This window comes from Heteronotia binoei, chromosome 1 (assembly GCF_032191835.1).
Source record: "Heteronotia binoei isolate CCM8104 ecotype False Entrance Well chromosome 1, APGP_CSIRO_Hbin_v1, whole genome shotgun sequence".
NCBI lineage: Eukaryota > Metazoa > Chordata > Lepidosauria > Squamata > Gekkonidae > Heteronotia > Heteronotia binoei.
Genome location: NC_083223.1, coordinates 197783502 through 197808883, shown reverse-complemented (window position 1 = coordinate 197808883; position 25382 = coordinate 197783502). Strand labels below are relative to the sequence as shown.

The window sequence follows — 25382 nt, the reverse complement described above, 5'->3', positions numbered from 1 at the left end:
TCGGCTTAGCCACAGCCCCCAGAGTCTTCACGAAGGTGATGGTGAATGTTGTGGCTCTGCTCAGACAGCAGGGTGTCCATATTCATCCATATCTAGACCACCTCTTGATCAGATCATCGTCCCATCAGAAAGCCCTGTCAGATGTCCAAATGACTATCCAGTGTCTACAGGAACATGGGTTTCTCATAAACCTATCCAAGAGTGTCCTAGAACCAACACAACAGTTGGAGCACCTGGGGATGATCATAGATACATGAAAAAATTCGCTTTTTCTGCCAAATGACAAGATCCTGAAAACCAAACAACTTGTGAACCTTGTTATCCGGAGTATCCACACCCCACTATTGACTTTAGCCAAATTGATGGGGCTATTCATCTCGAACATGGATGCAATTCAGTGGGGCAGACAACATACCAGACCCTTAAAAAGTTTCCTCTGCCCCACAAATACCAGATCATGGAAAAACAGAATCCGCAGATCAAGATCTCCTTAGCAGTCAAACACTCTCTGAAATGGTGGTCCAGGGATGTCAACCTCCAACAAGGCAGAATCTACTACTTCCCCAGGGAGATACAGCTGTTCACAGATGCCAGCCTGTCAGGATGGGGAACAACACTCAACAACATTCCATCACAGGGTCGCTGTCACCGTCAGAGACTCAACTTTCGATCAATGTGTTAGAATTACAGGCGATCCGTCTAGCTCTGTTATTCTTTGCCGATCTAGTACAGAAGCAACACGTTTTAGTACGAACAGACAATGTGGCGGCAAAATCTTACCTGAATCATCAGGGGGGTTCGAGATCTGCAGCTCTGGACAGAGAAGCAAAGACGTTATTCACCTGGGCAGAACATCATCTCCTGTCCATCAGAGCAGAACACATCAAGGGCATTGTCAACATCCAAGCAGATTGGCTCAGCCGAATGACCATACAACCAGGAGAATGGAGACTGAAGTCGTCAGTATTCCAGCAGATAGTTCAACAGTTCTGGCAACCAGTTGTGGACTTGTTTGCTTCTCACAACAATTATCAAGTACCAAGATTTTATACCAGGTTCTTTCACCCCGCCGCAGCAGCAGTGGATGCTCTGACAGTGACTTGGCCCCAGGGTCTATTGTATGCCTTCCCTTCGATTCCGGTGTTATCAAGATTTCTTCATCAGGTGCAACACCAGAAGGCACGGGTTATCCTAGCAGCTCTGTGGTGGCCACGACGCCTATGGTTCTTGTCTATTCAAAAACTGTCAACCACCCAGCCACTACGGTTGGAGATATCTCCAGACATGCTGACACAGGGTCCAATTTGGCATCCACACCCAGAATGGCTGCAATTGACCGTGTGGAAATTGAATGGTCTACATTCCGAAAATTAGGATACTCATCAGAGGTTACTAACACACTACTGACCTCGAGGAAGGAGTCCACCACCAGAATTTACAATACTACCTGGAAGGCCTTTCATAGGTGGTGCAGCAGAAAGACAAGGGATCCACTAAATCCATCAATTCAATAAATTTTGGAATTCTTACAAGATGGACTTCATTCTGGATTGAAATCAGCCACTTTACGTAAACAAGCAGCAGCTTTGTCATCGGAATTGGGACTGATACAGAGAAAAGATGTTTCCAGACACGCACATGTACAGAGGTTCTTGAAGGGGGCCACACTCAAATGCCCCCACAGACTCACAGATTTCCAACATGGCGGTTACACACTGTCCTGTGCGCGCTCACAAAATCACCTTTTGAACCATTACAGGACACCTTTAAAGATGCACAAACAAATCAAGATCTCGTTAGCGGTCAAACACTCTCTGAAATGGTGGTCCAGGGATGTCAACCTCCAACAAGGCAGAATCTACTACCTCCCCAGGGAGATACAGCTGTTCACAGATGCCAGCCTGTCAGGATGGCTACGTTTGAAGACCATATTTCTGATAGCAATCACATCGGCAAGAAAGGTCTCGGAAATTAATGCCTTATCGGTAAAGAAAGAACTCTGTATTTTTCACAAGGACAAGGTGGTTCTCCGTACAGATCCTACCTTTCAGCCCAAGATTGTATCTAAGTTTCACAATTTGCAGGAACTGCATTTACCATCATTCTGCCCAGATCCTAAACATCCAAGGGAGCGAATGTGGCACAACTTAGATGTTAGACGTTGGCGTATCTAGTCAGAACTGAACCAGTTAGGAAGACAGATGCCATGTTTATCAACGTTAAACAACCTAGGTTGGGACAGAAGATGTCAACACCAGCCATCAGCTATGCTATTAAGCAATGCATCACTGAAGCATATAGGACAATGAAATTAGAAGTACCGAGAGGGATTACAGCACATTCGGCCAGAAGCGCGGCAACTAATGCGGCCTTTAACTAATGCAACTAATGCGGCCTTCGGTAGACGAGGTGTGCAGGGCTGCAACATGGTCTTCTATTTCAACTTTTCTCCGTAACTACAAATTAAATGCTTACAGTTCAGCAGAAGCAGCAGTTGGCAGAAAAGTACTACAACATGTGTTCCTAGAGGAGAGCGATACCCCACCCAATCATTAATCTACTGCTATAGGAGAACCCAAGATGGCCACTGACTCAGAGGGAGAATGACCATTGGTACTTACCATGAGGGGTCATTCTCCTCTGAGTACAGGAGGACATCTTGCCCACCACACTGTATCGCTCATACTTGGGTCTGTTCTGCCATGTCTATATCTATTTCATTTTTTCTTGCTGCTTCACAGTTTTCTCTGTTATGCTTGTTGCATATTATCTGACTGTTATTACTGTCATTACTATTATTACTGTTTAATTCTTTTGAGTAAGGTTGATAGTTTAGAAACTGCTTCTTGGAGTATCCCAGCTGAGGAGATCTGGGTGCTCCAAGGTCAAAGGAGAGGAAGAAGAATTATTCTATTTCCTGCCTCCCTGACAAGATGGTGGAAAGCACTCAAGATGTCCTCCTGTACTCAGAGGAGAATGACCCCTCACAGTAAGTACCAATGGTCGTTCTTTCAATAACCTTTTGTTCAGTTATTCAAAGTATGGTGATTGCTGCTCATGAAAGGCAGCTACTGTATGAAGAGAGGATGGAACAAGAGAGCAGCACATCCACACAAAGTCATAGAGATTTATGGGTCTTGCTGTATGGGTATTTCTCATTATAGCCCCTGCATAAAACTGCATCGAACCTGTAATATATAGACAAGGCTCAGTTCATGATTAAAACATATTTTATTCAGTAACAGACACAGCAAGTAAAGCTAGTAAACAAAACAGATTCAATACCTAGCTACTAAGTGAAACATAACTGCAGATTACACTTAGATATTCATATTGTGCATCTAATTCCAAAACAGGTCATAGAATGTGGATTAATAATCCTAGGGCGTTTTCGCACTGACCTTCAAGTGGTGCGACCACCCTCCTCACCCCGGCGGATCTGCAGGGATTTCGCACCAGAAGCTCTGGCGCACCCAAAAGAGCCGGCGACTTCCGTCGCGAAACCAGCTCAAACGGAAACCGCCAAGAAGCAGGAAAACGTTTGAGCTGGTTTCGCGACGGAAGTCGCCGGCTCTTTTGGGTGCGCCGGCGCTTCTGGTGTGAAATCCCTGCAGATCCACCGGCGTGAGGAGGGTGGTCGCACCACTTGAAGGTGAGTGCGAAAACGCCCCTAGAGTGTCTGACTGGCTGAAAGTCACCCATCAGGCTTTCATGGCAGAGTGTGGATTCAAATGAGCACTCTCCCAGATCCTAGTCCAACACTCTAATCATGACACCACACTAGCATAGTCAAAAAGCCGTGTAAGGTCATGTTCATGAAATAAATTCCAGGAAAAAAGATGCTGCCTCTCCAAAGAAGCAAGTCATATTACTCTGAAAATACTATGTTTGTTATGCCACAATGCACAAAAGGGGACTATGTGGTCTCTTTTCTGCAGCACCTTGCTCCTCTTTTAGACATGCACAGGAAATACCGGGCATAGTGAGTTTTGTATGCATGTTTTGAGATGTCACAACTGATATCTCAATCTAGAGTCCTAGGGTTGCCAGCCAAGGCAACCAGTGAGAGACTGGGGGGAGGGACATGGGAAGTGTCACTTGTGGGGAAAATCTGGAAGTGATGTCATGCTATCGACTTGATGGCCATTTTATTTTTCTCCCACTGCTACTTTAATTGACAGAGAGATTTCTATCACCCAGGTGGAGGCTGACAGCAATCTTTTAGTTGGGTAGGAATAAAGTTGATATGGCTCACTGAAAAGCAACTTTCATTTTTGAGCCCTTTTCCTGCAGTTTCTGAGCCATTTTCTAGACTCTAGCCAAGCTTTTCTATTGATTAAAGTATATCCATTTCAAAATCATCCAGGCTGTTCTGTCAACACAGAACCTGTATGACTCTCCAGAAAAAACCCTATCTTATTGTGACAACTAGAGAAATTCAGAGGACTGGCTTATCACCCTTGAAGTTCACTGGTTAGTTACCAAAGAACAAGACCTTTCAAAGGCCCTCCCTATGAGCACCATAGGTCCAAATAAGAGTCCTGTTCTATCCACCAGAACACCTGCCACATGTGCAGAACATGTAGTCAAGTACAGGGGTTGTTTTGTAGAAAAATAGGTGGTGGAGCTCATTCAGAGATTGTTATACAGCTGCACACACTATTCAATGGACAAGGTAGGTAGGAGAAGGGGGGACCGCCAGAAAGGTTCAGGAGCTGTGCTCCTGTGAGCTCCTGCTGAATTCAAGGGATGGTCATGAATATGGTTATGTATGTTCAGGGTAACATAGTACAGACACACAGGATCATTCATTTGAACACCCTATAAGGAGGGAGTCTTTGGTGCAGAAGGGAGTTGACCTCTTCTCTTCCTGAGGAGATTCTGCCAGCCAGCACATCTGACCTTGAGCATCATAGTGAGCTGTCAGGTATACCTTGTATGTACGTACATAGGAGCTTGTTGCTTTGTCCTTTTATCTTTTGGGAGGCGGAGTGGGGGATGTGCTAGCAGACTTTAGTCTGTTACTGAATAAGCTATGCATTAATTGAGAACTTGCTTCTCTGAATCTCCGGCAAGCAGGGAAAGTGGGATCTTCCAAACAGCGCATAGTCCTGCTGCTCTCTCAGGACAGGACAGAGTCTGATCTTCCCTTTCCTGACAAATTTCTGAACAAGAGTCCCCCTGAGAGCTTGGCAGCTCTACTTTGATGCAGTGTTAACTGGCAGAACTACTTGCTGGAGGCCGTAAGACAGCACCAAGAATCACTCAGATCAGTTTTATAACTAATACCATCCTTGCCCAGGCTCCCAGAATCACTAATACCATTTTATAATTTTTATTGATTTTAACTACAAAAAGAAGAAGCAGAAGCATAGATACATAAAAGGGGGGAAGGGCATATACAGAATGGGAAAAACAGAAACAAAGAAAAATACAGATATATCAGTTATAATTCTACCTCCAAATAAAATACCCAATTCATTCTACCTGCAAGTATAGAGTTCTCCATGTATTTTACCATCTTTGTCTTTCATTATAAAAAAATTTTTTACTGAACTATTACTTGCTATACAAGTCTAAACGATTCTTCTTCAATACAAATAAGTATAAAAAAAGTCAGAGCAATCTCAACATGGAACTGGCTGGTTTAGCTTAACCATGTTGAAAGACTAATTTGTTGGTTTGACAATATCCTCATTAAAATAAGCACATAAAATTCATATCTTTATTCTTAACAAGCTAAAAAAAATACAACATAGTAATTTGTCTATCTCAATATAAACAGTTTCTCCAAAGAAGCGTATTAAAAGCAAATCTGCCAGATTATAAAATAATTGTGCTGTCTGCCTTTTTAACAATTAATCCAACTCTTATATCCCTATTGCTCTAGAAAAAACAACTTAATATAACCCAAAAATCTCACTTAACCTTTAAAAATCACCTATCTGTTCTTATTAAGAGTTCCATGCCGTACCCACAAAGATAGAGGCAATTCAAGAGACCCTTCTTCCTCAAAATAAATCTATCTTTTGATTTATAACTAAAATGCACCTTCTCTCTCCTTAATACAGTTTGAGATAAATATCTTTATCCTTAACAGGCTATAAATAGAACACAATAATTTATCTATCTCATTACAGACAATTTCTTCAAACAAATATATTAGAAGGAGATCTACTAATTTACAAAATAATTATGGTGTCTACCTTCTTAACAATTACAGACTAGCTTGTAGGTTTACCCATATCAATAGCAAACATAAAATGCTAATATCATTATCTGTTAAAGACAAGTTTACCAAATTACAAAATAATTGTGCTGTCTGCCTTCTTAAGAGTTAATCTAAGTTAACTATTTTTACATAAAATTCTTTTCAAAAACTTTTCAGTCCTTTAGCTTTTATGTCCATATTACTCTAGACAAGACAACTTATTATAGCCCGGAAAAAAATTTTTCACTTAGCCTTTTAATATCACATATCAGATTTTCTTGCAAGGTCCATATCCAACTATCCACAGAGAGCTAGTTCAAAAAGCCCTTCTTCCTGAAAGATTTCCACATCATTATTTTTTGGTTAAAATGCACCTTCTTACTCCTTAATGCAGTCATCCCTCTCGAAGAAAGTGGGAAAAATTCCACAGCCTTTGTTCCTCTCGGCATAGCTTCAGTCAATCTGCATTCCCGGTCTTCTTTTTTAACTGCGCCATAAGGTTTCATTTTTATTTTCTTTTGTTCGTTTCTCAACGAGTCACTCTCTCATTTCAATTCCACAGACATCACCAGACATCTTTAGCACTCTGCTCATGTAGATTTGAGATTTCGCTAGCTTTCAGCACAAAAGCTCCTATCTGTTTCTTAATCAACTCTGTTAATGAACCAAGATCCTGCCTCAGAGAAGTTAAACTGCTTAAAATATCCTTTTTTGTAGAAGATTTCACTCAGCAAAGCCATTTTTCTCTGTCAACAAACTCAGTCTATTAATCCAAGTTGAAAAGTAGCTCAGAGTCCCAGATAGTCCATCCTTCCCAATCTTCTCTGGCTGAAGTTTTGAGTGTTAGTATTTCAATTTCAATCAGACGACAAGGAGAAATCTCTCTAACAAATATCGCATTTTGTTCAGACCGTATTGCAGCCAAATAATAGTCTCTTTAACAAATATCTAATTATAATCCGGGTCGATTTAAGTATCCATATTCAGATTAATTCAAATTATTTCCAGTACTTAAAAATGTTCTTCAACTTTTCAAGGCCTCATTCACAGGGAAATTGGAGATATCGACGACTTTCCCTTCCTTTGAACTGCCCACTTATTGAAATGTAAAGCGACCCATTAACCAGTGGTATTGAAAGCACACTTACTTGCCACGTAGAATTGTCATGCTTGAGGTAGAGAAGCGATAGAGCAAAAGCTTATTGAAAAGAAGAGAAGCAAGCAATCGGGCATTCACCTCTTTCTGCTGTAATGGCGATCACGACGGGGAGAGCTTCGGGGCGTACAGGGAGAACAGGAACAGCTGCTGCTGTGCCCCTGTCTTGCTGTAAAAGCCCCATGCCAAAAGGAGACCCCCTTCAGGGTCTCTTTGGGGGTGTCACATCCGTGGCACCCCTCCACCTGCCTGATTCAGAGGGGCCAAAGGGAGAACCCGCGGACCCTGCTGAACTCAAGACGACATAGCCTGGAACCCAGAATCACTAATACCACCCCAGTTCAGCCCATTATCCTGCTTTCCCCCAACTGGCTCCTCCACTGCTTGAAGCCCAAGCCAGTCTCTGTCCTCATCATCTTTTCCCTGACTCTTCTTGTCATCCCTCTTATTCGTCCCTTGCTCCACACTGATGACACCCAGCTGTATCTGTTGATGGATGGCCGCCTGGATATTGATCCACAAAATCTGGCCGAGGGGCTGGAGCCCATGGTGGGATGGTTGAGGAAGAGCTGGATGAAACTGAATCCAACCAAGATGGAAGTTCTGTGGCTGGCTGGAATTCAGGATTGCGGTCCCAACTTCCCATTCTTGATGATGCACCTTTAATACTGGTGCAAATCATCAAGAGTTTGGGCGTGGATATCTCCTTATCAATGGAGGCCTAGATCTTGAACATTGCCAAGTTGGCATTTTGCCAGCTGTGCCAGGCAAGGCAACTAGCCTCTTTCCTGTCCTGCTGTGATCTGGCCAAAGTAATCCATGCAGTGGTTACCTCCATATTGGATTGTTGCAACTTGCTTTATGCTGGTCTGCCCTTGAGATTAATCTGGAAACTCCAACTAGTCCAGAATGTGGTGGCACATGTCCTGATGTGAACACCACAGACAGCACATATTCAACCTGCATTACGCCAGCTGCACTGGCTCCCAGTGGAGTACCAGGTCAGGTTCAAGGTCTTGATACTGGCTTTTAAGGCCTTGAGTGCTCTGGGACCCACATATCTTTGGGAATGCCTCCTCTAGTACATCCAGTCAAGAGCTTTACACTCTGCTGAGAACAACTTACTGGTGATCCCTAGTCCTGAAAATGTCCAGCTGTCTTCAGCCAGATCCAGAGTCTTTTCAGCCCTGACTCCAACCTGGTGGAACTCTCTGCCAAACAACATCCACACACTGTGAGACTTTGTGCAGTTCCATAGGGCATGAAAGGCAGAGATGTTCCACCAGGTTGGAGTCCACGAGACTGAGGATAGCAACAGGTACCATCTTATCTGGCACTCCCTTCCGTTCCCCACCCCCACCCTGCTTTCTTCCACTTATTGCAAGACAGCAGTGTGAACTGTAAACTTGCTTTGGCAGCATCTGATGTTTTAGCTATTTTAAAATTGTTGGATTTTATGTTGTATAGTCTTCTGTTGTTAACCAAATAACCACCCTGATCTCTGTGAACTCAGAGAAGGATGGTAGATAAATTTAAATTATAAATAAATATAAATTAAAAAAATAATTTAGGCTCAACAAATCTTGTTGACAGTCCTGGATAAAACATTATTTTTCATTAGGAACTCATTCTGGAATTACGTGGTTATCTTCCTTCCACATTTACCTTCACCCACTCACCCCGGTTGGGTTTTTTCTTTTTTCTACTATCACTCCTGCACAGTGACTTCTTAAATTTTCCTTCCAGCCAAAAGGGAGGTAAGCAAGCGGTGGCTTTTGTGCAACTGATGTAAAATGACATCTCTGACTTCCCTGGCTGAATAGCAGTGGTCTGTTGTACACCTACAGGGAAAACCTTTTTGAGAGAAATTGCAGGGCAGCTGAGGTTACAATAGGAACCTGAACCTTGCTTCAAGGTATAAAGTGTGTGTAACTAATGTGATCCTAATTCCAGGTTGGAAATTCCTAGAGATTTGGGGAATGGAGCCTGGGGAAGATCAGACTTCAGCAAGGTATAATGCCATATTATCCACTCTCCAAGGCTGCCATTATCTCCAGCAAACTTGATATCTGTATTCTGGAGACCACTTGTAATTCTGGTGGGCCCCCTGGGGGTTGACAACCTTGTTGGAGAATCAGGTCTACTCTGGTCATTGACCACTGACATTAAAGCATTCATTTAAAAATTAGCTAGAACTGACAAAATTGTTTTGAAAAATGAGATGGGAAGAGTTTACTTTTCTTTCAGGGCTGCAACTGTGAACAGATTCCTCGCAATGTCTGTGATACTCACTTAGTGGTTTGGAATTAAGTCACATGTCTGTGGCTGTTTGACATGCCACCTGTGGGTCTTCTAAGCACCATTCCTTCTAGTTGCCAGAATTACATCTGTTCTTAGTTACATTTTGGGTTGCCAGGCCCCTACGGTGGAGGTGAGGGTCCCCCAGTGCCAGGGCCCACTTCCCCACCACCAATCAGCTGGCTGATAGGGAGGAAATTAGCCCCCAAAAGAGGGGAAATCCTCCCATGGGCAACATGTCTATGTCACTGCCCATGTGACCTGGAAGTGATGCTATCACTTCCAGGATGTGGAGGACAATGCTTTGGTATTTGGACAAAAACTCTATGGTAGATGCCAAATTTACTATAGAGTTTTTCCCTAAATACCAGAGCATTACCTTGACATTCCAGAAGTCATAGCATCAGAGAGGCCTGAGAGAGACAGCAGAACAGGGCAGAACAGCTCTAATAAGCTGAGACAGCTGGAGACTGAGTTTTGGAAGACTTCGTTCTGAGGTTTGTTTGACTGCTTAAAAGTCTGAGTTCTGATAGCTGGGGAACTGCTCTTTGTTTGGTTGAGTGGGCAAAAGGTGAAAGAGATTGAGAGTGATTGTTGATGATTGCTTAGGAGTGGTCTGCTCCACTCTCTTTGCATTTTAAGCTGCGCTTTGCAAAAGGCGAGAGCTAAAGGGCTCTTGGCCTGTGGCTCTTCGCCTAGGGGCTCCCTAAGGACCAGGAACCCAGATCCCTTATTTCCTTGTTCTCCCTATAAGGTAAGTTGACCCTCCAGAAGGGGAGCGACTTAAACAACAGCATTTAAAGAGGACTGTATATTATATATATATATATATATATATATATATATATATATATATATATATATATATATATATATATATATATATATATATATATATATATATATATATATATATATATATATATATATATATAGAAGGTAGAATGCCAGCAGGGGGGTGGGGGCTTTCCAGTGTTTTGCATTGAGTGTCACATGTATGACTATCTGCCCAAAGGACAGAAGTCTTGGGTGTGTGCTTGATGCAAAGAGTTCCTGGTCCTCAGGGAACGAGTTCGTACCCTTGAGGCCGAGGTGACTGCCCTGGAGAAACAGAGACGGTCAATTAGGCACTTGGGGAAGACTCTCGGGGGTGTATTAGATGAGCCCTGCACTGAACGTGGCAGCCCCGTTGCTGCCAGAGAGCATGAGGGTCGAGAGGGAACAGGGCACCTTGCTGAGGATAAGGGGAATGCGCCCTCAGAAGGGACCTCTTCTTCAGCTGGTGAGCGGGTATCCTTTCGTGCCAAGGAACCATCCCTGCGCAGAGGGAGAGGGGGGGTCTTGGTAGTTGGTGATTCGATCCTTAGGCAAGTAGACAGCTGGGTGGCGAAAGCGCGTACTGACCGTATGGTGACTTGCCTGCCTGGTGTGAAGGTAGCGGACATTACGCGTGTAGTAGATAGGCTGATAGACAGTGCTGGGGAGGAGCCTGTGGTCGTGGTGCATGTTGGCACCAACGATGTGGGGAAATGCAGTCGTGAGGTCCTGGAGGAAAAATTTAGGCTGCTAGGCGGAAGACTTAAGGCCAAGACCTCCAAGGTAGCTTTCTCAGAAGTGCTACCTGTTCCACATGCAGGGCAGGAGAGACAGGCACAAATTAGAAGTCTCGATGTGTGGATGAGACGATGGTGTAAGGAGGAAGGGTTTAAGTTTGTTAGGCACTGGGATGCTTTCTGGAACAAGCGGGAGCTGTACAAAAGAGACGGTCTCCACTTGTCTCTGGATGGAACCAGGCTGCTGGCGCTTAAAATCAAAAAGGTGGCAGAGCAGTTTTTAAACTAAATCTTGAGGGAAAGCCAACAGGAGATTAATTGTCTCTGGTTCGGGAGGACTCGTCTCAAAGAGATGAAAGGTTGGCTGCTATTTTTCTACCGGGTAACGGACCAGAGTTGTCCACTGTGATGGTGACAAACAGTATGGACTGTCTGCCAGAGTCTCGAGGCGGCAAGAGGGAGGTGGCGGGCCTAGCTTGCCTGGGAAATTATAGATGTTTGTATGCAAATGCTAGAAGTGTTCGAAGTAAAATTGGTGAATTGGAATGTTTAGTGTTGGGAGAAAACATAGACATTGTGGGAATTTCAGAAACTTGGTGGAATGAGGAGAATCAGTGGGACACGGTGATTCCTGGATATAAGTTATATCGGAAGGATAGGGAGGGAAGGGTTGGAGGTGGGGTGGCTCTGTACGTCAGAGAGGATATACGGTCCAGTAAGACTGAGGTCAGAGAATTAGATTCACTTTTAGAAATGCTTTGGGTTGAAATAGAGGGCCCAAAAGGAAATTTAACTATGGGAGTTTGTTATCGCCCACCAAATCAAAAGAGAGAGGACGATTATAATATGATGGAAGGCTTAAAGATAGCGGCTAAACGTAAAAACTGTGTCGTAATAGGTGATTTTAACTACCCGCAGATTGATTGGGTCAATATGTGTTCTGGTCGAGAGAAAGAGATTGAGTTTCTTGATGCTCTCAATGACTGTGCTATGGAGCAGATGGTCTCAGAACCTACTAGGGGTGGGGCGATCCTGGATTTGGTCCTAAGTAATGCCCAAGACTTGGTGAGAGATGTAAAAGTGATCGCGCTGCTTGGGAGCAGTGACCATAATGTTATTGATTTCACCTTTTGTATAAATAGGGAGTTGCCCAAAAAGACCGCCACAACCACGTTTAACTTTAAAAGGGGTAAATTCTCTGAGATGAGGAGGCATGTGAGGAGGAAACTGAAAGGAAAAGTAAATACGGTCAAAACCCTTGGGGAAGCTTGGACACTATTTAAAACTATAATCCAAGAAGCTCAGATAAAATACATACCACAAGTTAGGAAAGGCACAAACAGGCATAAGAAAAGGCCTGCATGGTTAACAAACAAAGTAATGGAAGCTGTAAAAGGTAAGAAAGACTCCTTTAAACGGTGGAAAACCAGTCCAAGTGAGATTAATGAAAGGGAACACAGGCTGTGGCAAATCAAATGCAAGACTGTGATCAGGCAGGCAAAGAGGGACTATGAGGAGCATATTGCAAAAAACATAAAGACCAACAATAAAAATTTCTTCAAATATATTAGAAGTAGGAAACCAGCCAGGGAGGCAGTGGGGCCCTTGGATGACCATGGGGTAAAAGGATTACTGAAGGAGGATAGGGAAATGGCTGAGAAGCTGAATGCATTTTTTGCCTCCGTCTTCACTGTGGAAGATGAGAACTTTTTGCCCACCCCTGAACCACTAATGTTGGAAGGGTTGTTGAAAGACCTGAGTCAGATTGAGGTGACAAAAGAAGAGGTCCTACAACTAATAGACAAATTAAAAACGAATAAGTCACCGGGTCCGGATGGCATACATCCGAGAGTTCTGAAAGAACTCAAAGTTGAACTTGTGGATCTTCTAACAAATATATGTAATCTTTCATTGAAATCTGCCTCCGTTCCTGAGGACTGGAAGGTAGCAAATGTCACCCCCATCTTTAAAAAGGGTTCCAGAGGAGATCCAGGAAATTACAGGCCAGTCAGTCTGACTTCAATACCGGGGAAGTTGGTAGAAACCATTATCAAGGACAGAATGAGTAGGCACATTGATGAACACGGATTATTGAGGAAGACTCAGTATGGGTTCTGTAGGGGAAGATCATGCCTCACTAACCTGCTACATTTCTTTGAGGGGGTGAACAAACATGTGGACAAAGGAGACCCGATAGATGTTGTTTACCTTGACTTCCAGAAAGCTTTTGATAAAGTTCCTCATCAAAGGCTCCTTAGAAAGCTTGAGAGTCATGGAGTAAAAGGACAGGTCCTCTTGTGGATCAAAAACTGGCTGAGTAATAGGAAGCAGAGAGTGAGTATAAATGGGCAGTCTTCGCAGTGGAGGACGGTAAGCAGTGGGGTGCCACAGGGCTCGGTACTGGGTCCCATGCTCTTTAACTTGTTCATAAATGATTTAGAGTTGAGAGTGAGCAGTGAAGTGGCCAAGTTTGCGGATGACACAAAATTGTTCAGGGTGGTGAGAACCAGAGAGGATTGTGAGGAACTCCAAAGGGATCTGTTGAGGCTGGGTGAGTGGGCGTCAATGTGGCAGATGCGGTTCAATGTGGCCAAGTGCAAAGTAATGCACATTGGGGCCAAGAATCCCAGCTACAAATACAAGTTGATGGGGTGTGAACTGGCAGAGACTGACCATGAGAAAGATCTTGGGGTCGTGGTAGATAATTCACTGAAAATGTCAAGACAGTGTGCGTTTGCAATAAAAAAGGCCAATGCCATGCTGGGAATTATTAAGAAGGGAATTGAAAACAAATCCGCCAGTATCATAATGCCCCTGTATAAATCGATGGTGCGGTCTCATTTGGAGTACTGTGTGCAGTTCTGGTCGCCGCACCTCAAAAAGGATATTACAGCATTGGAGAAAGTCCAGAAAAGGGCAACTAGAATGATTAAAGGGCTGGAACACTTTCCCTATGAAGAAAGGTTGAAACGCTTAGGGCTCTTTAGCTTGGAGAAACGTCGACTGAGGGGTGACATGATAGAGGTTTACAAGATAATGCATGGGATGGAGAAAGTAGAGAAAGAAATACTTTTCTCCCTTTCTCACAATACAAGAACTCGTGGGCATTCCATGAAATTGCTGAGCAGAAAGGTTAAAACGGATAAAAGGAAGTATTTCTTCACCCAAAGGGTGATTAACATGTGGAATTCACTGCCACAGGAGGTGGTGGCGGCCACAAGCATGGCCACCTTCAAGAGGAGGTTAGATAAAAATATGGAGCAGAGGTCCATCAGTGGCTATTAGCCACAGTGTGTGTGTGTGTGTGTGTATTTGGCCACTGTGTGACACAGAATGTTGGACTGGATGGGCGATTGGCCTGATCTAACATGGCTTCTCTTATGTTCTTATCACTTCTGGGTCATGTAGGCAGTGATGTAGATACATCACTGTAGTTGGATGGACCTCCCTGCTGCTCCCAGTAAGTTCTCTTCCCATCCCCCACCTGTTACCAAGAAGGACCTGGCAACCCTAGCTACATTGATCAGTTTCCCCAGAGAAAATGGCTACTTTGGAGGTTGGGCTGTATTGCATTATACCCCACCCACCTCAGGCTCCACCCCCAAATCTCCAAGAATTTATCATCCCAAAGTTGGAAACCCTATACACAGTTCAGGAAAGTAAGCAAGGCCTTTGGCTGGTGGGGTTTGTGGTTGGTAGCTGATACCCTGAAATAGCTGACAGTAGAAGAATGGGTAAGCTATAGTTCTCCTTGAGAAGCAGGTCTCATGACAGGGATGGAAGTAAATGTGGCTCTTTGGGTTGAGGGTAATTGCAAATGTGGCTTCCCACAAACTGTGGAGTGAGTACCTCTGCAATAAGTGATCCCTCTCTTGGGCTATATATAGAATTACTTACTGCATAAATCAGTGCCATCAGTTTAAGAGCTTCTTAGAGACACCAGGAATATAGAACTGCTGGGGTCTGAAAATTCATTATACAGTGGCAGTCAGCCATGTGGTAGAGAATGGTATGTAGTATGGCCAGGAAAGGAATCAGTTCTGGGGTGACTTCCCTCATGGCTATCATGTGTATCATATGCTTCATCTACCAAGAGGCATCAAATAAAAGAAAGGTTGGAGTAAAACAATTATTGGGCAAGAAATAACCACATTTTTCCAGTTTGCAATTTAGAGACTGGAAATTACCATATGTCTGGAAGCTTTGGTCGGTCAGCAAATATTTGTATGAGGAAAATGTCCATGTAAAATGTTGGAACTAGGCCTACAATGAATCTGACAGAAGCTTTCAGTATGGCCATTCTTGGAATCTGCAGTTCTGTGTTTTCCATGGCATGTAAATTAGACAAGAAATGGGAGGTTGTTTTTGTTGTTATTATTTTTAAAGTCACTCCAAATCCTAACTTCAGTAATAAGGGGAAATACTTATAATGATATGGATGTTTCTACACATCTAGTAATAATTCTCCTGTTGTGGTAGCAAATCTGACCATCGTGATCGGTTGGGGCTCAGTGGAACTGTATGGTATCAGCCTTTGGCCCATCAAACCATCAGTCAAGAGTACTTGCATGCCAATGATTCAATCTGCTTCTCTTCCCTCCCGAGTGGCTGTTGCTAGCCAGCAAAGCCAATTCTCTCAGTGAAACGCAACCAACTTTAGTTCTGGCAGCTACTGGCTCCCACTACTCTCCCATTGACTAAACCACCTGTTGTACTGATGCACAGAGCAGAGAAAGAAACCCTAACCTAGATTGGCTGAGAGAGAAAGGAGGAGGGAAACAGCCAGAGAGACAATTTCCTTGATTGGCTGAGAACTCCTCCCTATCCTCCTCTGGAAGGGGAAAAGACACCAGAAAGTGTCTTAGTCTGAAAGGTATCACTACAGGCCTCTGAGGGAGCACTTATTGGAGCCAGTCCTGACAACGGATGCCAGTTCCAGGTTGGTGGACATTCTGTGGTGTAGTTTGAGGAGGGCATAGGAGTTAGGACTTCAGAGTGGAACCTCCCTTGAGTCCGTATGGAATGGATGGGATATAAATATAATGTAAATAAATAAATAAATACTACGCTGAAGCCCTGGGTGGAAGCTGTCTGAATGATTTCAGGCCAATCACAGACTTCCAGCCTAACCCACTGCCCAGGATTATGTGAGAGGAGAATGACATGAGTTGCTCCCCCTCCCACTGTGGAGAAAGACTGTCCTTTTCCTACATAGAGGCTGCAAGGAAGGGGAAGGCAATGATCAGCTGAAATCAGAGGGGAAGATAAATGAGAGGAGATAGGGTTGCCAAATCCAGGCTAGGAAATTCCTGAAGATTTGAGGGGTGGGGCCTGGAGAGTGTGGGTTTTGAGGAGGGGTGGAACCTCAGACAGGTAGAATGACATGTCCTCATGGGGAGCTATTGTTGCCAATCTCCAAGTGAGGGCTAGAGATCACTCAGAAATACAGCTGCTCTCCAGATGGCAAAGACCAGCCCCTCTGGAGAAAATGGCTGCTTTGCAGGGTGAACTCTGTGTCATTATAACCTCCTGAGGCAGCTTCCCTCCTGCTTTGGTCTCAATTGTGCAGAAGGACTGTTCTTTTCCTACATAGAGGCTGCAGAGAAGGGGAAAGGGATGGAAAACTGAAGTCAGATAAATTCCCCTACAGAAAACATCCACCTTAAGGTACATGCTCTATGGTATACCATAACACAACCAAGCCACACACACACACACAAAAAAAAAAAAAAAAACCCAGATCATGCCATAAGCTCACACTGATGCTAAACGCCACAAGGCTGAATATGACAGGAAAAGGCCACAAAAATTCACTGCAAACAAAAGGAATGCTGAGCTTCAGTTTCTGTGTGACTGCCATCATGCCCCCCACACCCCATAATTATTCTTCCTTATCTCCATTCTGAACCTCTTTCAAGGCTTTGAGCCACCACAGACACATGGCTAGGGTTGCCAAGTCCAATTCAAGAAATATCTGGGGACTTTGGGGGTGGAGCCAGGAGACATTGGGGGTGGAGCCAGGAGCAAGGGTGTGACAAGCATCATTGAACTCCAAGGGAGTTCTGGCCATCACATTTAAAGGGACAGCACACCTTTTAGAATGCCTTCCTTCCATAGAAAATAATGAAGGATAGGGGCACCTTCTTTTGGGGCTCATAGAATTGGACCCCCTGGTCCAATCCTTTTGAAACTTGGGAGGTATTTTGGGGAGAGGCACTAGATGCTATACAGAAAATTTGGCACCTCTACCTCAAAAAACAGCCCCCCCCAGAGCCCCTGACACCCGTGGATCAATTCCCCATCATTCCCTATGGGAATCGTTCCTGGAGGTGCATAATGGCTGCTGGCCAGCTGGCTGGGGAAGGGGGGATGCCTGTAAAACCAGGGGATCCCCCACTGGGACCTGGGGATTGGGAAGCCTACACATGGCACACACACACACACACGGGGGTGAGGAAGCCAGAATCTGTTTCAGCTGTGGGGTGGGTGGGAAGACAGCAGGGTGACTGAATGTTACAGATGGGGGTAGTTGTGAGGAAGAGGTGTTGGGGGAGTATTAGGACAAGGAGTGGTGGTGGGAAGGTGGTGGTGGGAAGGCACCAAGGGGGAGAGTGAATGGCTTCATTTGGGTGGGTGGGAGGACAGCAGGGGGGGCACTCACCCCAATCCTCTTTCTAGAGCCCGTTGTATTTTCCTTCACAATGGGCCTTACTCCTAGTTTTCTATAAAACCATATAAAAGCTTGACAAGTCTGATGTGGTTCAAAAGCCAGGCTCTGAAATGAGTTCCTATGCAGGTTAACTGTATTCTGATTTGTGTGTTTATTTTTAGAATGTCTGGGCCATTTTTCATCACTTGACACAGTAGATAATTAAAAATATAAGAGAATAATACAATCCATAATAAAACATTAAATTCCAGTGAGACTGTAAAAAAGACTGTAAGTAAAAACACAAAGTAGTGCAACCACAGTAACATGGTATAAAGAAGTAGTAATACCCAAAACTGATAATAGTTGTAAACCGTGTGACAGTTAGAAATCATCTGCTTTCAATGAAAATACAACACAAATCAGAGCTTGTGTGATGTATTCCTAAATGTCTTCATTGCTTAGAGGTCTTTCCATCACAGAGATTTTGATTATCATGTTTCAAGACAAATTATGCTTCTCTCACACCAAAAAGAAACAATAATTGTTTCATCTTAACGAGATTCAGATAATGTACAGAGTCATGGGTCTCAGAAAGAAATGACCCAGCTCTCTAGCCCATCCTGTCTCACTCTGGTGAGTCCACTGCCATATTCTCTCTACTACAGTGATGGCAAACCTTTTAGAGACCAAGTGCCCAAACTGCAACCCCAAACCCACTTATTTACCGCAAAGTGCCAACACAGCAATTTAACCTGAATTCTGAGGTTTTAGTTTAGAAAAAACAACTCATACATTAACACCTTTTGTCTTAAAAGAAAAACACGGTAACAGAGCTTTCAATTATACAAACAACTTTTTATTGAAAGGTAAACGTTTGCATTTGGCATGCTTTTGAACAATTAATGTGATTTTTGCTGTTGTATGCATGCTGCTAATTTGTCTAACCTTGGCTCATAATTTGTAAGTTTGAGAGCAATATATGCAGCACTCAGGTCATCTGTAGGTCTGTTTCTGGTGTCAGATTTGATATTATTCATAGTTGAAAACAGCTGCTCACAGGCATAAGATAATCCAAACAAAGAAAGGAAAGCAATCCCAAGTGTTTTCATTGACTTAAAATTATTTGGCAGAGAATTCCACACTTTAAGGATTTTCAGAACTAACTGTGCTGTCCTTTGTCATCCCTTCTATCTTCTCAAGTGTTTTATGCAGGTCATAGAATTTAATTTTCCAGATAGAGTTTTCTTGAAATTCCAATAGCTCCATTTCCCGATTTCCTAAATGTAACGTACTTGAAGCGGAGACGAGAGTAGGGCAACATAGTTTATTAGGAGCACGTTGCAAGAGAGGGAGCACGCAGGCCGGGCCCCGCTTATATACAATTCCCGGTACAGCCTACTGGGTCGGTCAGGCCAATCCTGACCTGTTGAACTACCCGCCGCGACTGTTGATTGGCGGGTGATTCCGCGCCCCGCGCTGGAGGCTTCTGCGACAGCCCAGTTGCCTCTGCGCGGGGCGCATGTTGTTACTGATACACTACACCCCTCCCCCCCTAGTTAAGGAACATAGTCCTTGAGATACGCGGGAGGTCGGCGCTCCCGGGTGGACCATCTAGGGAGGTCCGGTGGGGGAGGCGCTGCTTCCGCGGTTGGTGCTTCGGCGGCCCGTGGTGTGGCCGGAGGCGGCGGGGCTGGCTCAGCGGGTCTTTCGGGCTCGGACCGTTCTGGTGTTTCCTGCGTCGGCGTGATGGGCGTTGGGGCCTCGTCCTCGGGTCGGCTCCCGGTTGGCCCCTCCCCGGACCACGCCTCTTCTGTGTCCGCCGGCTCCTCCGGTAGCGTGCGGCGGCGCAACTGGTCTATGTGCCGCCGTAATACCTGGCCCCCCTCGGTTGATATATCATAGTGGCGGGACCCCGTCACTCGTAGCACTCGGCCCGCCACCCACTCAGGCCCCCTTGCATAGTTCCGGGCGTAAACTGGGTCGCCCGCAAAGAACCCCCTGACTGCGTCCCGAACCTCGGGGCTCTCGCGGGTGTCTGACGCCCGGTCGGGGTGTAGTCTGTCCAGTCGGGTTGTCAGCTTGCGTCCCATTAGGAGCTCTGCAGGGCTCACCCCTGTGACCGGGTTGGGGGTGACTCTATTGTCGAAAAGGAATGCCGCTAATCGGTGGTCCCAGTCACCCTGCACAATTCGGCCCAGGGCTTCTTTCGTGGTGCGGACCATCCGCTCCGCCTGGCCGTTGGTGGCTGGGTGGAAGGGGGCAGATCTTATGTGCCTAATCAGGTATCTGTGGAGGAACGCCTGGAAGTCTGCGGACGTGAACGCGGTCCCGTTGTCTGAGACTATGGTGTCCGGGATACCGTGTGTGCATAAGACCCTGCGCAGCGCTCGGATTGCGGCGGCGGATGAGGTGGACCCTACGGGGATGACCTCCAACCACTTGGTGTAGGCGTCCACTATTATCATGAAGATCTGCCCCTGGAATGGCCCCGCGAAATCGAGGTGGAGTCTCGACCATGGTTTCCGGGTTGACTCCCACCTAGTGGCGGGGGCGCTGGGAGGCTCGGGCCACGACTCTTGACACGTTTGGCACCGTCGGACCCAGCTCTCTATCTCCCCATCCATCCCCGGCCACCAGACGTAGCTTCTGGCCAAGGCCTTCATTCGGACTATGCCGGGATGGGTCTCATGTAAGGATTCTAGGACACGCTTTTGCAGCGGGGGCGGAATCACCACCCTACTTCCCCATAACAGGCACCCCTTGTGGGCTGCTAGTTCCTCCCTCCTGGTCTTATACGGCTTGAATTCTTCCCCCATGTTCCCCTCCGGCCAGCCCCTCACCACCCAGTCGAGCACCCGTGCTAGTGTCTTGTGTTTCTGGGTGGCCTTGGCGACCTCCGCTGCATGTAGGGGCGGCTCCGGGAGGCTCTCCATTAGCATGACCTGGTGTGCGGAGGCGGGGTCTGGACCCGTTTCCGGAAGCGGCAAGCGGCTGAGTGCGTCCGCGTGACCCATAGCCTTTCCGGCCCTGTGTACCAGTGTGTAAGTGTAGGAGTTGAGGAATTGGTTCCACCTCAACACGCGCTGCGACAGTATTTGGGGGGTTTGACGGTCGGGGGCCAGCAGACCTAAGAGGGGCTTGTGGTCCGTAGCTATGGTGAACCTCCGCCCATACAGGTATTCATGGAACTTGCGGACCCCCGCCACGATTGCCAGAGCCTCCTTGTCTATTTGCGCGTAGTTGCGCTCGGCTGGTGTCAGTGTGCGGGAGTAGTATGCGACCGGTACCTCCCTCCCGTCGGGGAGTTGGTGCCCCAGGACTGCTCCCACCCCGTATGGCGACGCATCACAAGCCAGGATGACGGGGAGGCCCTCGTCAAACTGGTGGAGCACCGCATTAGACACCAAAACATCCTTGACTGCCTGAAACGTGGCTGCTTGGCGTTTGCCCCAAACCCAAGGGGCTTTTTTGTCCAGCAGGCGGTGCAGGGGCTCTGCTAGGGCCGCCTTGTGGGGGAGAAATGAATGGTAAAAGTTAAGCACCCCCAAGAAGCTTTGTAGCTCCGCTTTGCAGGTGGGGGCTGGCGCTTTCACAATGGCTCGGGTCTTTTCTTCCGTTGGGTGGATTCCCGCTGCGTCTACGGCGAACCCCAGGAACTCCACCCGTGGGACCCCCAGCAGGCATTTCTCCTTCTTGACTTTGAGCCCCGCTGCCTGGAACCGGTGGAGTACCTCTCTTAGGCGGTTGCCGAATTCTTCGGGGTCCGGGGCGGCGACTAGCACGTCATCAAAAAACGGCTGGACTCCGGGGATCCCTTTCAGGAGAGTGTCCATTATACTCTGGAAGATCCCGGGAGCGACGCTAACCCCGAATTGAAGTCTCCTCACCCGGAAGGCCCCCCTGTGTGTCACTATAGTTTGGGCTTCCGCCGTCTTAGCATCTACCGGGAGCTGTTGGTAGGCCTGTGCCAGGTCCAGCTTCCCGAAGATCTTGGACCCCGCTAGGGCAGCCAGAACGTGGCTCACCACCTGCACTGGGTAGGGGTTATCCTGCAGTGCCTTGTTTATTGTGCATTTATAGTCTGCACAGATCCGCACCTCCCCGTTTGGCTTGATAGGGGTTACGATGGGGGTCTCCCAGGTGGCGTAGTCCACGGGCTCCAGGACTCCCTGGGCTGTGAGGCGGTCTAGTTCGGCCTCTATTTTTGGCTTTAAAGCGAACGGGACCCTCCTCGCCTTGAGCCGAATCGGCCTGACTGTGGGGTCTAGCGGTAGGGAGATGGCCGGCCCTTTGTAGCTCCCTAGAGAACCATCGAACACGTCAGGGAACTCTTGGCATATCTCCCCGAACCCCCTGGGTGTTAGGGTTTGCCCCACCCCTTCCAACCGGATCCCCAAGGGTTTGAACCACACCAGTCCTAGCAGGGTGGTAAGCTGGCGCTTTACCACCAGGATGTCCAGCGGACTGTGGAAGGACCCCCGCTCGACTTGCACCCGCGCCCACCCCGCGATTTGCACCGGATTTTTCTGAAAGTCCCGGAGTATGAAGTTCGCCGGCCTTAGTTGCAGCCGCTGGGGGGGACACAGCTTCCTCAGGGTTTCCTCCGCTATAATGGAGATGGAGGAACCAGAGTCCACTTCCATTTGGCAGGGGTTCCCTTCGATGAGGACCGCCATTTTGATTTTATCGGGGGTGGAGAGGGGCAAGTTCAGTACCTGCAGGGACGTGGAGTCTGTGGAGTGGAACTCCGCCGACTCGTGATGCGTGGTTGGCCTCCGGCGGTTGGGCTTGGCTCGGCAAGCCCTCGCAATGTGGCCCATTTTTCCGCAGCTCCGGCAGTCCCAGGTCCGGTACCGGCAGTCCCGCCTGTCGTGGGGGTCGCCGCAGCTGGCGCACTTGGTGGCCGGGACCCTCTCCGTCGCTGGGGGTCGTTCGGCCGCTCGGGGGCGTTGGGCGGCTCTGCTGGGTGGCCCGGCTGGGCGGCGCAGCTGGTGGGCTTCTTCCTCCTCTGGGCAGTCGTGGTCCAGCTCCTCGTGGTGGGCGGCTTCTGTCCGGGCCTTGGGGAAGGTCCTGGAGGTCCTCTCGAACGCCACCGCCTCGCTGAAGGCGCTCTGGAGGGTGAGCTCTTCTTTGGCGAAGAGCTTCTGCTGGAGCCTCTCGTCGCGGAGGCCCCACGTGAATCGGTCGGCCAGGGTGTCTTCCAGCTGGGGGAAGTTGCAGTTCCTGGCGATCTTGCGGAGGGCTGCCAGGTAGTCGGCGGCCGATTCCCCCACTGCCTGGTCCCTTCTGTGGAACAGGAACCGGCGGGCCACCCGTGAAGGCTGAGGCGAGAAGTGGCCGGTGAGGAGCCTGATGATCTCCTCGTAGGACATCTCCGTGAGGCGGGCGGGCGCCGAGAGACCCTTGGCGATCTCGAACGTGGCTGCCCCGCAAACGCTCAGGAGAACGTCCCTCTTCGTGCCGGCGTCGGTGACCTTGTTGGCCCTGAGGTAGAACTCGACCCGCTCCGCGTAGGACTCCCAGCCCTTGGGATTGGCGGGGTCGAATGTCTCGATGTAGCCGGTGGTTCCGTTCTGTGTGGCCATGGCGGCGGCGGTCAGGACTCGTGGTTGCCCTAGATCTCCGTGGTAGCCGCTGAGGCTAAGATCCCACCTTCGTCGCCAGTGTAACGTACTCGAAGCGGAGACGAGAGTAGGGCAACATAGTTTATTAGGAGCACGTTGCAAGAGAGGGAGCACGCAGGCCGGGCCCCGCTTATATACAATTCCCGGTACAGCCTACTGGGTCGGTCAGGCCAATCCTGACCTGTTGAACTACCCGCCGCGACTGTTGATTGGCGGGTGATTCCGCGCCCCGCGCTGGAGGCTTCTGGGACAGCCCAGTTGCCTCTGCGCGGGGCGCATGTTGTTACTGATACACTACACTAAATCTAACCAGTGTAAGCAGGAAAGATCAAGTTCTTCAAATTTGGCTTTATCTGGAGAAATAAGAAAACACAGGGTTGTCTCCATCTTATGGAACTGTAAAAATTTGTTACTAAAATTCACCTTTGCAGCTGCTACAATGCTAGAAAATTCCTTGTAGATTTTCTGATGGCTTGTAGGATTGTCTGCAAATGTTGTAGAATTTTCTAAATGCATTTTTAGATTTGGAAAATATTTCAGCTGCCCACTTTCAAGGTCTCTTTCAAAAACCTGCAGTTTTCTCTCAAATTTTTTGATATCACAAAACATCCTTTCTGCTGTTTTCCCTACACCTTGTAGTTGTTTGTTCAGTACATTGAAGTGTAGTGTAAAATCTGTAAAAAGCATGAGGTTGGTGAGCCAGGCCATATCAGTGAGCTGTGGATATTCCTGCCCTTTTTCATTCATAAACAGCCTAATTTCATCCAAGCAGGCTACAAATCTCTCCAGAACTCGTCCTCTGCTCAGCCACCGGACATTATTGTACATAAGTAAACAATTATACTGTGATTGAACCTCCTCAAGAAGTGCTTGAAACTGTCGACAATTCAGAGCACGAGCCATGATGTAATTCACCATTTCTGAGACATCTTTGAGGACATCATCAATTTTTTTGCTGCTTTCCCTGGCACAGAGAGCTTCTTGATGTATAATACAATGGAACTGAATGACTTGATGTTTTGTTTCTTTAACAAAAAACTGTATGAAACCAGATGTTGCCCCCACCATAGAAGGTGCCCCATCACTAGTAACTGAAACCACTTTTTCTGGTCTTATGTTTTGTGACAAAAAAGCCTCCAACACAGCATTGTAGATATCTATCCTTTGTGTTCTTTCAGGCAAAGACACCAGTTTCACCAGCTCTTCTCTCATGATGTCACCAACAGCATAGCGCAAAATTACTGCTAGCCTTGCATGATTATTTATATCTGTGCTTTCATCCAAGCACATGGAGTAACAGGCTGCCTTTTGTAAGTCAGTGGTGAGCTGCTGACTAACATCACTTGTCATGCGCTGGACTCGATCTTTAACAGTATTTCTGCTTTCTTTCAGTTTCACCAAGTTCGGCAACACATTTGTGGTTGGTGTCAAAGTGCCGTCTGACACTTGATGTGCGACACACAACACTTTCATTGCACAGAATACATAATGTTTGCCCATTGCGTTCAGTCACTCCAAATGACTCTGTCCAGGCCTCTTGGAATGATTTTCCACTATCTATTTTTGCTTTTTTTGCCGTACTCATTTTTGGGTGTTCAAGGGTGTTTGTCTACAAAAACATAATTTTTTAAAAAAAAATGAAGCACCCAATACAAATCTAAACAGATACAGCACCTTGTCATGTACTGTTCCCCAAGCTCCTATTCACTACAAGTACCAGAAGTACAGTCACTGGAAAAGCAAATGAAGAATGCAGCTCCCCTGTCACTAACATCTTGGCTCCTGTTGCATTCACTCAACAGCCACCACTACACATTATTTGCCAGACAGCTGCATGATCCCACAAACAAGATTTCCTATAAATACAAAACTGAACCCAACTGCAGGC

The 25382-nt window shown here is 46.8% G+C and overlaps 1 protein-coding gene across 1 annotated transcript; it reads right to left on the bottom strand.

Annotated features, from left to right (window-relative positions):
- Positions 1-490: 490 nt before the first annotated feature.
- Positions 491-24994, bottom strand: LOC132576544 (uncharacterized). The gene is made up of 5 exons (XM_060245829.1): positions 23918-24994; positions 23099-23425; positions 20540-22624; positions 781-813; positions 491-595 (listed from the first exon to the last, which is right to left on the bottom strand). Exons 1-5 carry the CDS (start codon positions 24992-24994, stop codon positions 491-493), a joined length of 3627 nt encoding a protein of 1208 aa, XP_060101812.1.
- Positions 24995-25382: the final 388 nt, after the last annotated feature.

Bases quoted from the DNA above. Each gene is read 5' to 3' on its own strand.
- LOC132576544 (XM_060245829.1), bottom strand. From the start codon at position 24,994: ATGGGCAAACATTATGTATTCTGTGCAATGAAAGTGTTGTGTGTCGCA. The intron at 22,625-23,098 runs GCCAGGAACTGC...ACGCATCACGAG, and splicing joins TGGCAGCCCTCCGCAAGATC to TCGGCGGAGTTCCACTCCAC. The intron at 814-20,539 runs GTCCGAATGAAG...TTCTCTGTCCAG, and splicing joins ATGAGACCCATCCCGGCATA to AGCTGCAGATCTCGAACCCC.